General features: G+C 63.5%; 4 protein-coding genes across 4 annotated transcripts; 1 reads left to right on the top strand and 3 right to left on the bottom strand.

Moving 5' to 3' along the window:
* Positions 1 to 2,059: 2,059 nt before the first annotated feature.
* On the bottom strand, positions 2,060 to 3,269 carry EMIHUDRAFT_112763 (hypothetical protein; the record flags this gene model as incomplete). The annotated part of the gene is made up of 3 exons (XM_005783952.1): positions 2,060 to 2,356; positions 2,462 to 2,926; positions 3,114 to 3,269. 3 exons carry the CDS (start codon positions 3,267 to 3,269, stop codon positions 2,060 to 2,062), a joined length of 918 nt encoding a protein of 305 aa, XP_005784009.1.
* Positions 3,270 to 4,299: 1,030 nt separating this feature from the next.
* On the top strand, positions 4,300 to 6,168 carry EMIHUDRAFT_231762 (hypothetical protein; the record flags this gene model as incomplete). Its single annotated transcript, XM_005783951.1, has 6 exons — positions 4,300 to 4,414; positions 4,487 to 4,553; positions 4,677 to 5,322; positions 5,462 to 5,806; positions 5,950 to 6,006; positions 6,133 to 6,168. The coding sequence occupies 6 exons, from the start codon at positions 4,300 to 4,302 to the stop codon at positions 6,166 to 6,168; spliced, it is 1,266 nt and encodes a 421-aa protein (XP_005784008.1).
* A 107-nt stretch (positions 6,169 to 6,275) lies between these two features.
* On the bottom strand, positions 6,276 to 8,165 carry EMIHUDRAFT_231761 (hypothetical protein; the record flags this gene model as incomplete). Its single annotated transcript, XM_005783950.1, has 2 exons — positions 6,276 to 6,653; positions 8,154 to 8,165. 2 exons carry the CDS (start codon positions 8,163 to 8,165, stop codon positions 6,276 to 6,278), a joined length of 390 nt encoding a protein of 129 aa, XP_005784007.1.
* A 2,471-nt stretch (positions 8,166 to 10,636) lies between these two features.
* Positions 10,637 to 11,923, bottom strand: EMIHUDRAFT_231759 (hypothetical protein; the record flags this gene model as incomplete). The annotated part of the gene is made up of 2 exons (XM_005783949.1): positions 10,637 to 11,234; positions 11,466 to 11,923. The coding sequence occupies 2 exons, from the start codon at positions 11,921 to 11,923 to the stop codon at positions 10,637 to 10,639; spliced, it is 1,056 nt and encodes a 351-aa protein (XP_005784006.1).
* Positions 11,924 to 12,661: the final 738 nt, after the last annotated feature.

Raw genomic sequence — 12,661 nt, 5'->3', positions numbered from 1 at the left:
CCTGGGGATTTTCGCATCTCCAAGGAACCCTTTTTCGGCCAGTGACTCAACACCAGGTTTGCCTCGTTAATACTCGATGCCCCCCAGGACCCCTTTTGAGTGGGGCATGCTCTGCCCCCCGGCCGAAGCCCGGCAAGATGAGGTCCACCGCGCTCGGAATCGGGATGTCCGGAACCGCCTCGCCGAGGCGCACAATAGTCCTCAGTCTGGCGAAGGCCAATTCTGTCATCCTGGGCCGCCGCTGACATCTCTCTCTCGACCGGTACCTCGCTTGGGCGGTACCGGGCAAATGCCGGTACCGGCGCTAAAATCTGCGGTACCGGCGAGCGGTACCTTGTCTTGTTTAGGGGGTCAGAGGGGGGGAAGGGGCGCGAAGCGTGAACATGGAGGCAAGCAGGTTGGTTTCTGCACCTGGCCAAAGCCGGCGACCTCGAAGTTGTCGTAGCTTGTGCGGATATCGCTGAGCGTGAGAGGGACCGGATCGGCAGCAGCATGGGCGGCCGCGTCAGCGGCCGGAGAGGCCGGAGAGCCATCCGACGGAGGCCGGTCGTGCATCGGCGCGTCAGCCGCAGGGGCCGGGGGGGCGGCGGCATCCATCGCTGCGGGTCGCTGCGGGCCGACGATTGTGGACTGATCGATCGTGGCGGGCGGATTTCGGCTGGGACGTTCTACGGTTAAACCAAGAGCGTCGGCGCGGACACGAGAGACTTATAAGGGTAGAAGTGAACGTTAGTGAGGCCCCTGGCCCCCCTATAGTTTTTTTCTGTTTTTCAAAACGCCCGCCCGCCCGCCACCCTCGAGGCGGGCGGCTCGGCGGCCGCCCCCCCACTGTGCACTGACCCAGAGATCAAAAACGCTCCTGGGACATTTTCGACGCTTTTGTCCCATGTACTCGTGCAACATGCCTCTCGTCGTCCCTCGAGATAGGTGAGCACCCATGAGCTCGAAGAAGACCAAAAAACGATTCCACGAGCAGCCTAAAACATAGCTCATAGGCGCGGGGCGACACGTGCAGACTCTTTGTACACACGCCAGTCTCCTCGCTCCCGCAGGACGGGTGCTGCTGCCCCGCTGGCCTGACATGGTGTGTGTGTGTGTGTGTGTGTGTGTGTGTGTGTGTGTGTGTGTGTGTGTGTGTGCAGTGTGGAGCCTCTTTTTCTTACTTTAAGCTCAAAAGTAATCTCGCCGCAGCAGGTGGCCGGCGCGGGGGCTTGTTGGCGAGCCAATTGTGGTGTTTTCGGACCGTCGCTGCCGGTCCCGTCTAGATAAGTAAGAGTCGAGCGCGCCGGATGGCGGTGTGGAGCACTTGGAGCACTTGGAGTGCGATTATCAGCCGCACGCCCAGGACCGGGGAGCTATGAAGCGCACCCAGTTTCGACACCCAGTTGGCCGGACGATTGGGATCGGGCAACATTTTTAGCCCCCCGCTACCCGGTTGCACTCGTGCGACGTAGCGGGGGGCCACGACTACGTTTACGAAAACATAAGTAGTCCCGCGAGGTGTGAATTGGCCGCCCCAGTAGCCCCCATTTCCACTGGAAGCGCTTTTCGTGGCAAACCCAAAGTTGCGCTGCGCGCGAAGCCGCTTTTGAAAGCGCGAAACGAATCTCGTCCTACCTCCCACCGGCCGCACCGGCTTTTCGTCGCCCAGCTACTGGGGCGGCCAATTCACACCTCGCGGGACTACTTATGTTTTCGTAAACGTAGTCGTGGCCCCCCGCTACGTCGCACGCGAGTGCAACCGGGTAGCGGGGGGCTAAAAAGAGGCAGAAGGTGTGCGAGACAGTAGCAGGTAACAGCTGTGTCCACACGGGCGTCAGGTATTTCCTCGGTGTTTTGGCCAGTTCAGAGAGTTCTCTCTCTTTTCCAGATTCAGAGAGACTACTAGATCAGGCAGGCCGATCAGCCGCGCGAAGCAAGCGTAGTAGCTAGTACGGCTCTACGTATGTTGCCGATTGCCGTGTCGCGCTTAGAGCCGTACACGGAGCTCACACCCATGCTCACCCCATGCTCCGCGCTTACCCCATGCTCCGTGGTCCGTGATCCGTGTAGTGCGCGGTCACGAGGACTCCACCGTAGGCCCCTGCTCCACCGTAGGCTCCTGCTCCTCCTCGCTGTCGCTCGTCTCAACCTTGACCTTCCGCTTCACCTCCGGAGGAGTCGCGTCTCCTCCGGCGTCCAGGCGCTGCTCCGCCCGGCTTGCAAGCCCCTCGATCGGCAGATCGCACGCGGCGGGGAGACCCTCCTTGACGTCGACGGTCGACTGCTTGATCGCGCGCCGAAGGAAGTCCGGCTCCGGCTCGGCGGTGTTGCTGCCCGAAGCGGCGAGCTTCCGCAGGTTGGCCGGCTCGAGCACCTGGAGGATGGCGGTGGTGGCGGGTGTGGTGGCGGCAGTGGGTGGCGGGCGGTGGCTGGGGTGGTGGCGCTGGATGTGGGGGATGGCGAGCGGTGGACTGGGCACCTCGGCGAGCAAGCGCTCAAAGTTGTGCTTGGTCACGACCTCGACGGCGCCGGGGCTGACGGTGTCCCGGATCTTGTCGCCGTCGGACGTGATGCAGCACTCGACGTGAAGGAGGGAGGGCGCCGCCTTCGCAGGCGCTGGGAGCACCTTTGCGACGGACACGATCCCCGCGGGCCAGCGCACCAGCACGCGGTCCTTGGGCTCGGCGACGGCGCCCAGCAGCGCCGAGGCATACTGCTGCTGCACGGTCAGCTTGCGCCGCTTGGCATCGCGGTCCTCGAACTCGGCCACACGCTTCTTGAGCTCTTGCGCGTGTGTTTCGACCGCGGCGTTACGCTCGGCGCGAAGCCGGTCCGCCTCGGCCGCGAGCGTGGCGTGCTGAGCCCGCAGGTCGTCATTCGCAATCGCAAGGCGGTTCTTCTCCTCGAGGAGACCGCTCAGCCACGCCAACGGGTCAACTGGCGCCTGGACCGCCGGTACGTGGTCCGCTGCGGCCTCCGCAGCAGGCATGGTAGCCATGTGTTGTGGCGGACTGGCGGACACAGATTTTGTGTTGAAGCCAATCAACCGCCAAGGGTGGAGAGTTGCTTTTCCCTCACTAGGGATCCTCGTCGAAGGCTCCCCGCTCCTTCGCGGCCTGCTGCGTCCGCACCACCTCCATCGCGTTCGCCGTCTGCGCCTTGAGCTTCGCCACCTTCGCCTTCCTCTCCCGCTCCGCCGCCGCCTCCCGGTCCTCGCGGCGGTCCGCCAGGGGGTCGTCGCCGCCGTCGTCAGCCACGATCATGGCCGTGACGGCCTCGCCCGCCATATCGTTCTCGCCGGTCGATCGCGCGTCCCAAAAGTCGCCAAAAGTCGCCAAAAGCGGCGGCGAGTCGCAATCACCCGCCCGCCGTCCCGGCGGTCCCGCAGCTCGCGCGAATCTCCCTCTTAACCCACACTTAACATCTATATAAGGGATCCCTAGTGTGGGACCTTCGGCGTGTGGCCTTTTCTCCTGGCTGTTTTCCTCAAGTAAGCGGGTAACTCACTGATCCTCCACCGGATCCGACTGTCGACAGTGCTGGCAAACCGCATCGCGCAGCCGCACGGAGTGAGTCTCCGTCCGACAGCCATCCCATTGCTGCGAGCCATCCGGCTCATGCGAAGCGGCCTACTCCTTGATTGCGAGGCACAGCCAATGGTCATAGTAGTTATCCCCTCGCACGCTGCTGAAGAAGCCAGTGGTCCGCCAATAGTCAGAATCTCGCAGCGCCTCATCGACGGCCTTGAGCACCTACCTGCTCATCGAGCCGCCGAATCCGCGTGCGTTCCTCATAATAGCTTGTCTAACTTTGAGCTTTGCCACATCACGCCGCCGCTGCGACCGCTCGCGCTCCCTCTCCATTCGCTCCTTGGCGGCCTTGACTGCCTGCGGCCCTACATGTACATGCACATGCACCATGGGGAAGCCGCGTGGTGATGGTGGGTGGGGCGGGGAGGGATGGGAGGCAAAGCCACCCCCGGCATGCCTGCTTCAGGAACCGTCTGGCTGGAGGTGGCACCGGCAGCTCCAGCAGCGGCGCTCTGTGTAGTCGCCGAACCAATGCTCGCACTTGTCGTCATCGCCGTGATCGCTCGCGCATCCCTCTTGCGCTCGGCGTCTTCGCTCTTGGTCCGCCTCGACATCTTGCTCAAGAGGCCTGCTGGTTGCCACCTTCTGGCGGCGGCTTTGGCCTCTTGAGCCGTGACGGGCCAGCGTGCACACGGCCGCTATGTGTCACGGCAGGTGTCGCTGCGGCCTTGCGCTGGCGCTTCAAGGAGGCAGATGACTCATTCTCCGCCGCCCGCAGCAGCCGCGCATGCTGCTGCTTTCGATCGCCCCAGTGGTCCCGCCGGCTGCTCCCGCTGTCGGGGAGCCGGCGTTGCTTCCATTTGGCGAGCCAGCGATTCTGCCCGGCATGCCATTTTTTGTCGGTCTCGTAGTTGACCGAGCTTTGGGGGTGTCCCGCCTCCACGGCCGCTCGAATCTCGTCCGGGTTGCTTCAGCCGTCGCTTGGCCATTGGGCGGAGCTGGTGGTGCAAACGACCGAATCGGTGGGACGGTCGGAAACTGGTGGCGGTGGGACTTATAGGGTTAGAAACCTAACACTAAGATCTAAGTAACTAAGCTATGCCCTGTTCGCAGGTTTTTTCTTTCTTCTTCTGCGCGCCAGTCCCGTGCCCAGTGTTGTGCGAGGGAGTTTGGTTGTAAAATTCTTCTTCTTCTTTCTGATATTTGGGCCGAAATCAGCGTCGCCGGCAACGTCCTGGTGCTCGTCTACTCCGTCAGTATGGACACGCTTCCGGATATCCCCAAGATGAGCACAGGGCCTCCGATTGAAGGCGGGTTCGCTCCCCTGCCACCCTTCCCTTCTCTGTTTGGTCGCACATGCTCGCTATTTTCTGCGATTGCTGTCCATGCGCTGGCGATTGCGCTGTGTGTCCTAATGTGGGTGACACTCACGCAGCATCTGTCACCAGACAAGTCGGTTTGGGCTTGGCGTACATTTCCCTTGCACCCCATTCTGATGGTCCTGGCGTTCGGCCTTATCGCGCCCATCGCGGCGGCGGGCTGGGCAACGTATGAACGGCATTTCGACATGCCGCATTGGGCTGTCAAGGCTTTTCATGGGACGCTGATGCTGACCGCCACAGTTACCGGCACGGTCGGAGTGGTCGACATGTGGCTGGTCCACGAGGACTCAGCCCAAGCCCAGCACGACAATGGCTATTCCGTCCACTTCCAGTCGGCACATTCCTGGGTGGGCATCGCCGCCCTGTCATTGTTTATCTTGCAGGCGACAGGTGGAATTGCAGCCTTTGCGATGCCAAGGGGTGAGAAGGTGAATGATAAGTTTCTCGCTCCTCAAGCCTAAAGTTCCTGGCATCTCGCCGCCCGGACACGCCCACTCCGAGGTCCAAGCGCAATGTCCGCACTGCTCGTCGAGAATCGCTACTCGAGAAGACGGCTCCTTGTCCCAGAAGCTGAAGAGGCTCCCTTCCCCAGAGCTGAAGAATCGGAAAGCAGGCGCCCCCCTTTGCGCCGTGACGAAAACCATTGCGACCACGGTCGTGGAGAAGATCGCCGCGGCTATGATACGAACGCGTGCGGTACTGCCCATGCGACGCTCGAGAGTGACTCTCGTTCGCGCTACTGAGATCATATGGCTCGCAGCGAGAGAGGGCGAGCACGAAGAGGTCCGTGGGAAGGTCGAGGATGCGCTGGGAGGACGCACGACGTGGCCCTCAGTTGCCTTCCTTGGCCTTGCGACGTCGCCGCTCGCAATGATTTCAAGAACTCTTGCGGCAGAAGGAAGCCGGAGGCCCGTGATCTTCCAAGATCCTTGCTCTGATGGGGACTCTGTCCTCCGTCCCATCCCTAGCTTGGGTTGTCCGCTTCTCCGGTTTTTTTCTTCCATTAATTACACCCTCCCTCAGAAGTGGCCCTACGTGTACTCTGCGCTGCGCAGGAGAGGGAACGACGAGAGTGGGCCGCGAGAGACTACTGCGACGGTGCGATGGGACCGGTATATTTGGTCATATTTGATTGAAATGGTATTCCGGATGGTATTCCGATTCGTTCCTCCACATTCCAGCTGCAGCTCCCCCTGCGCTGACGTGTGCGCTCTCCTTTTTACATACATATTTTATAGCGGCTCTGTGACTCCATGTTCATCTCTCGGGTGTAAATGGCGGGAGCGCCTGCTCTGCTCGCCTCGCCTCGCTCGTCCTCCCCAGCTTCGCGCGCTCTCCTCGATCGCCGCCGCCAACTCGCCTCCACAAACACCACACAAGTCTACCGTCCTGGATGCGCCTCCCGCCACTCTCGGATCATCCGGCGCAGGATGTGGCTCGGGAAGAGACAGATGTGCTCGAGCGCCTCGCCCGTCATCGGGCTCGTCGACTTGGTCGCGAGCCAGCGCTCCATCGCCGTCCGCTCGTAAGCGTGCCCGTCTGCCGCCATCACCGGGTCAATCATCAGCTCAGTCGTGATCGGGCAGATGAAGTCGTCCGGTGGCTCCTCCTCCTCCACCGAAGGCGGCCTCTCTGCAGCCAAAGAGGACGACACTTTCTCGTCGGGCGCCCGCCTCTCCTCCTCCAGCCTCGCGCTCTCCTCGAGCGCCGCCGCCAACTCTACCTCCTCCGCCACCGCCAGTGCTGCCTCATCCTCATCCTCAGGCTCCCGCGACGGCCCAGCGCCCCCCCCAGCCTTCCCCTTCTTCTTCTTCTTCTTCCCCTTCTTGCTCTCCTTGGTGCGCTCCGCCGCCTCCTCCGCCAGCAGCGCCTCGGCATGCCGCGTCGCCTCCGCCTCTGCCGCCGCTCTCCCCGCCTCCCTCGCCGCTGCCTGCGCTGCCTCCTTCGCCGCCGCCTCCGCCGCCGCATGCTCCTCAAGAGCGCGCACACACTCGGCGTGGCCTTGGTCCTTTGCGTACTGCAGCGCCTTCTTGCCCTTATCGGTGCGCGCCGACGCGTCTGCGCCAGCCCGCAGCAATAGTCGCACGACGGCGGGCTGGCCGTAGTCGGCGGCAACAATTAGCGCGGTGACACCGATGCTGTTCTGCAGGTAGATCTCTGCGCCGCGCTGCAGCAGCAGCTCGACTACCCGCTCGTGGCCGCTGCCGGCGGCGAACATCAGCGCGGTGCGGCCGTTGCTGCTCTGCAGGTTGACCTCAGCGCCGCGCCGTATCAGCAGGTCGACCACCCGCTCGTGGCCGTAGCGGGCGGCGCTCATCAGCAGCGTGATGCCGCTCACCTCGCCTCTCTCGTACGTCGCGTTGACCCGCCCGCCGCTGTCGAGCCATGAAAGCACCGCCGCCTCGTCGCCTCGCCAAGCCGCTTCCATGACCTCTACGGTGAAGCTGCCAAGTGAGCTAGAAGAGGCCGCAACCCTTGCTCCCGCCGCCGCCTCGCCCGAGGAAGCGCCGCCCGCGCCGCCCGCGCCGCCCGCAGCCGCTTCGCGCCGGCTCGCAGTCACCTCCGCGATGTGCTGCCTGAAGGCCTCGACGCACGCGCTGTGGCCGTTCTCCTTGGCGTACTGCAGCGCGGACTGGCCGTCCCCAGCGCGCAGCGCCACGTCTGCGCCCGCCCGCAGCAAGCGGAGCACGACGGCGGAGTGGCCTTGGTGGGCGGCGCACATCAGCGCCGTGTCGCCGTCGACGTCCTGCTTGTCAATCTGCGCGCCGTGCTGCAGCAGCAGCTCTACCACCCGCTCGCGGCCTCTGGCCGCGGCATTCGTCAGCGCGGTGTCGCCGAATGTGTCCTCCAGGTTGGCGTCCGCGCCGCGCTGCAGCAGCAGGTCGACCACCCGCTCGCGGCCTTGGCCAGCGGCAACAATCAGCGCGGTGAAGCCTTTCCTGTTCTGCAGGTTGATCTCAGCGCCGCGCTGCAGCAACAGCTCAACTACCCGCTCGTGGCCGTACGCGGCGTCCATCAGCGCGGTGTCGCCGTCGCTGTCCTGCATGTTGATCGCCGCGCCGTGCCGCAGCAGCAGCTCGACTAGCCGCTCGTGGCCATGGCCGGCGGCCGTCATCAGCACGGAGACGCCGCTGACATCGCGTACCCCGCGAGTCGCGTTGACCTGGCCGCCACTCTCAAGCCACGCCAGCAGCGCCGCCTCGTTGCCTCGCGCAGCCGCTTGCCTGGCCTCTTCAGGAAGGCTGCCGGTCTCCGCCACGATCGTGTTCATTGTCAACCCGGGTTCGGGCTTTTGCGTGGTGTGGTATGGCTTTGAGTGACGAGAAAAGCGGATCGGAGACGGAATCTACGCCAGAGGACGACAATCAGGAAGAGAGTCTCGGCTCGGGAGTTCGGAGAGAGAGATGGAGAGTCTTTTCTTGGAGTTCAGCGATAGCAGACAGGAAGGGGGAAGGGGGGGGGGGGGGGCGGATATCGCTTGCTTGTTGGCTTCCTACTCGAGTAGGTACGCGCGGTGTTTCTCGGAAGCGAAAGTTGCCGCTGCCGCGGCATCTTTGCTCTGCTGGTATCTCTCCCTCGCCTTGTCAGGGTGGCGAGATCTGCATCCGGTGCCGAGAAGCTTGCCCCAGCAGATTCCAGCGTGCGACGTCATGGAGAGGCCAAAGAAGCCGTCCAACGATCTTCACGCCGTCCGCGTATGCGATATTGTGGCTGGCCTGATCGCATTCGCAAGTGTTGCCTCCACGGCGCGTCACCCCCGTGGTTTACTGTTTGTCCACACCGCAATATGACGTAATCTCCCGTGGCTCATGTAGGGCCCTATTGCGTGGAAACTATTTGAGCTCGAGCACTTCTTCGCTCGAGACCTGCACATGCCACCTCGGGCTCATCCGCAGGAGCACGCAGTAGACGACGATTCAATAGTCCCCGCCTGGTGGGACGAGCACGTGACGGTGCCGATCGATCGATTGCGAGAGTTTCTTTCGGCTGTGGGCAGAGAGCTGCAATGTCAAGGGGAGAGCTGAGGACGGTCCCGTGAAAGCCACGACTGCGGGGAGGTTTCAAGAGATTCATTACTCTCTATATACACCTTACGGGGGCTCTCATTGCCTGAAATGCTGTGGAGAAACGAAACGCATACAATCTAGAGAGCCCCGAGACACTGGCCCCGTGTGTTGGGGGTCAACAGAGAGATCAAATTTCAAGCCAGGACTTTTACAATTCTACATGATCACGAGTGTCTCACGACACAGTCATGAGGGGCATATGCGATATGCATATGACGTTTTGGTACGGCGGCGGCGGGCTGCGAGAGAGCGACCAGACTCCAGGGCCGGCGAGCGCGAGAGAGGACTAGGTCCAGCCCTGGGTGAGCCAGATCTGACGTTTTGTATCTGAAAGTATAGAGATGGGAGTGAGGTTGAACCGGACCCAATCAAAGTCGGCGGGTTTCGGAGGGGGGGGGGGATATGACGAAAAACGGCGGGCGCATTTGGGCACATGACTGGGAGAACTCTGTGGTGGACCCGCTGGGCGAAAGGAGCTCGCAGACCGTTGCAGCCTCACGATGTCATTGAGCGGAGCGAGTGCGAGCGCGGCGGCCAAGCAGCGGCACCAGGAGCAGCGGCGAGCTGACACGAGCGCGCTCGCGGATGCGGCGAGGGGGCAGACGGCAGAGGCAGATGCCCGAGCTGCCGCCGTACGTGCCAGAATTTGACCTCTGACATCGCGTCACATATGCGTGTTTTCTCGTCTTGCGGTACATCTCTCCGCTCGCCACCTCACGCTCCGCCGTCCGGCCATGGATGGTTCGACGGAGCTCGCCGAGCTCCATCGAACCATCCAACTCCGGTCACCGGGTCTGAACGCGCTCAGCCTCAGGAGGTACCAAACCGCGCGAATTCTGCACGCCTCGCTGCACCGCTGGCTTGACTGAATCAGGCAGCAGCAGGCTGCTGCTGTTGCCACAGCAGCAGTCTGCTGCGGCCCCAATACGCAAGTTAATGACCAGCATGCATTGCTGCCGGGGGCATTCGAGCCGCCACAGCCGGTGTGCGGCTGTGCACTGCCACCTGCCCGCGGCTACGCACATGTGCGCTCGCATTGGATGAGCCCTGCTGATGGACCTGCGTCGCCTAGCTGCACGAGAGCAATGCCGCAGGCGGCGGCCGTGGCATACACTGCGAGCACACTTGGTGCAGCTGCGAGGTGCAGCAAGAGCACGTCGTTCCTGCCTCTGATGCCACTCTCGCGGCTTGTAGCGCGTCACTCGCGCATGCTCTCCAGGAGCTATGGCGGGCGCGTGTGTGGGGCTGTAGCCTGTGTTTGGCCGGTTCTGACCCGTTTACTATCAGTACCATGCCTGGGCCACAAGAATCGCACACGGGGAGCGGCTCAGGGACCCAGTAAGCCGCGGAATCGCCAAATGTCACAACCCGGCTCACCCAGGGCTGGACCTATAGTCAGAGACCGCGCAAAGACCAAGAGCCGCGAGCGTCCGGCACACATGTGTGGAATTTGTTTTCCTGCTGTGCCGGTGTGTACAGTGTGAGTCGTGACTCGTGTTGCTTGCTGTGTGGTCCTTTTCATGTTTCATCGCTCGGCGAACTGTGTGCCTCAATGCTCAAACGTAACCCGCCCCCCCCCTGCCCACCCCCCCTCGCTCGCCACGCAGCCGTGCACGCCTGCTGCACCGCCGGCGCCGCCACCGCGCACTCTCTTCAGGAGCTGGTAGCGTCCTGCTCACGACCAAGCAGCCGTCGAGGCTGGCCCACACGCGACGTGAGCGAAGCGCGAGAGCCGAAACTCAGCCGGCGCCTTGAGCATGACAGGCGTGTGTGTGGCCGCCTTACCCCCATCGCCGAGCTGCCCGCCGTCGTTCCACCCCCATGTGAAGACGTTGCCGCTCGAGAGCACAGCTGCGGTGTGGGCGTCGCCGCACGCGACGCCGAGGATCCGCAGAGGCACCACCCGCCCCAGGGCCTCGTCGTACTCCCGGAGCGACGCGAGCGTCGTGACCGGCCTCAAGCCGGCAATGTGAGAGAAGGCGCGCGCGCCGAGGGCGCCCCACCGGCCGTATCCGCACGTGTAGAGCTCGTCACCACGCGTGGTCTCGACAAGGAAGGCGGTGTGTCCGCCCTCAGTGCCTCCGCCGCCTGCGGCGACGGCTCGCACCCGCCCGTCCCGCCCGTCGGCGAGCCACGGCCCGCTCACAGCCGCCGGGCGTGAGGCATGGGTGGCGCCTCGCCGCAACGCCTTGATGGAGTCGTCTCGCAATCCGAGCTGCAGGTGGCGGTCGTCCCCCCACGCGAAGGCCGAGCCGTCGTCCAGCACCGCCACGCTATGCCCATGCCCACAGGCGGCGCCCACCACGCGGGCGCCGGCCGGCAGTGCCACCCTTGCCGCCTCCTCGGCCGCCAGCTTCTCCACGCAACCGCCGCTCCCGCCGACGCTGTCGCTCGTGCCGCCTTCTTGGCTCCCTTCGCTCCCGATGCCGATGCCGAGCTGGCCCCGCTCGTTTGCGCCAAAGGCAAAGAGCGCGCCGTCCTTGGCAGTCACGAGGACGTGCGACTCACTCGCGGCGACCGCCGTCGCTGAGACGGCAGCAAGAGCGCCTCCAAGACGCACCGGCGATGGCGGCGCGGGGGTTCCCGATGCTGCGGCGGTGGAGCACGCCCTGGTGGGCGCGGCATCCGGAACCGCGACGCTGGACCAATGGAGAAGTGCGCCGCTGGAGGTGACGGCGTACAACCCGTTTCCAGAGCATGCGAGGCTGGTGTATCGCCCGCGCGCCAGCCCTAGCCACCGGCTTGGCGCCGCTGCGAGCTTGATGGGCTCGCGGTCCTCGACGTTCCACGCCCACAGCTCGCCCGCGTCATCTAGCGCCGCGCCGTGAGCGACGCCAAAGCTCATCGCGATGACGCCTCGGCCTTGCTCGGACCAAAACCTCACATCGACCGGCGAGCGCTTGCGTGACCGCATGTTATTTGCCTGTGCGACGTCCGCGACGTCGCCGCCGTTGTTCAGCATGTTGGCTGCAGCGCCCGCAGTCGCGGTTGCAGCGGCAGACGAATCGGTGCTGCTGGTCGAACTCGGCACGCAGCGACCCCAGCACCAAAGAGACTGGGGTGCCGCGGCGGCGGCGGCGTCGCGGCGGCGACGACTCAGCTCCAGCCCGCCTAGCGTCGCGCCCACAGCCACGAGGCTTGGTGCTGAGCGCCACATGGACATGCAGCGACAGTTCTGACGAAAGAAGAATTTTGCGCGCGCTAGCACAGGTATACTACGGGAGCCGCCAAGCGACTCCAAAAAAGAATTTCACCAGATTAGCACGGGACTGGGAGAGGTTTGCGCCAGTGAGAAGCTGGAGGCAGGCCGCTAGACTGAGATGAGTCATGAGACCGCCAGCCAGTGGAGTTGGGAGTCCACCGTGCACCGCGCTGCGAGCCTGTCGTGTCCCTTGTCAGGAGCAGGAGAGCCCCAGAGCCCCACCTGTGGCTGTGCCCCTGATCGTCCTTCCAAAACGATCCTGCTCGTGCAGCGTGTGTGTGCGTGTGGGCCGTCCTCCATGCTTGGAGGTGTGTAAGACTGACTGACTGAGGCTGAGCGATGGCTTCAGATTTCTCAATCATTGTTTGAAAAAAAACTACGCAGGCGCTGTACTGTAATGCAGAATGCGCTGTGCAGGCGGAGGTGGCACCGAGGCGGTATTATGTGCACGCCCTGCCTCGTTTTGAGCAAAAGCACGGTGACGGTCCCTGAAAGTTG

Source organism: Emiliania huxleyi (genome assembly GCF_000372725.1).
Source record: "Emiliania huxleyi CCMP1516 chromosome Unknown EMIHUscaffold_175, whole genome shotgun sequence".
NCBI lineage: Eukaryota > Haptophyta > Isochrysidales > Noelaerhabdaceae > Emiliania > Emiliania huxleyi.
Note: the sequence above shows the minus strand (reverse complement) of the source record. Positions and strands in the feature narration are given on the sequence as shown.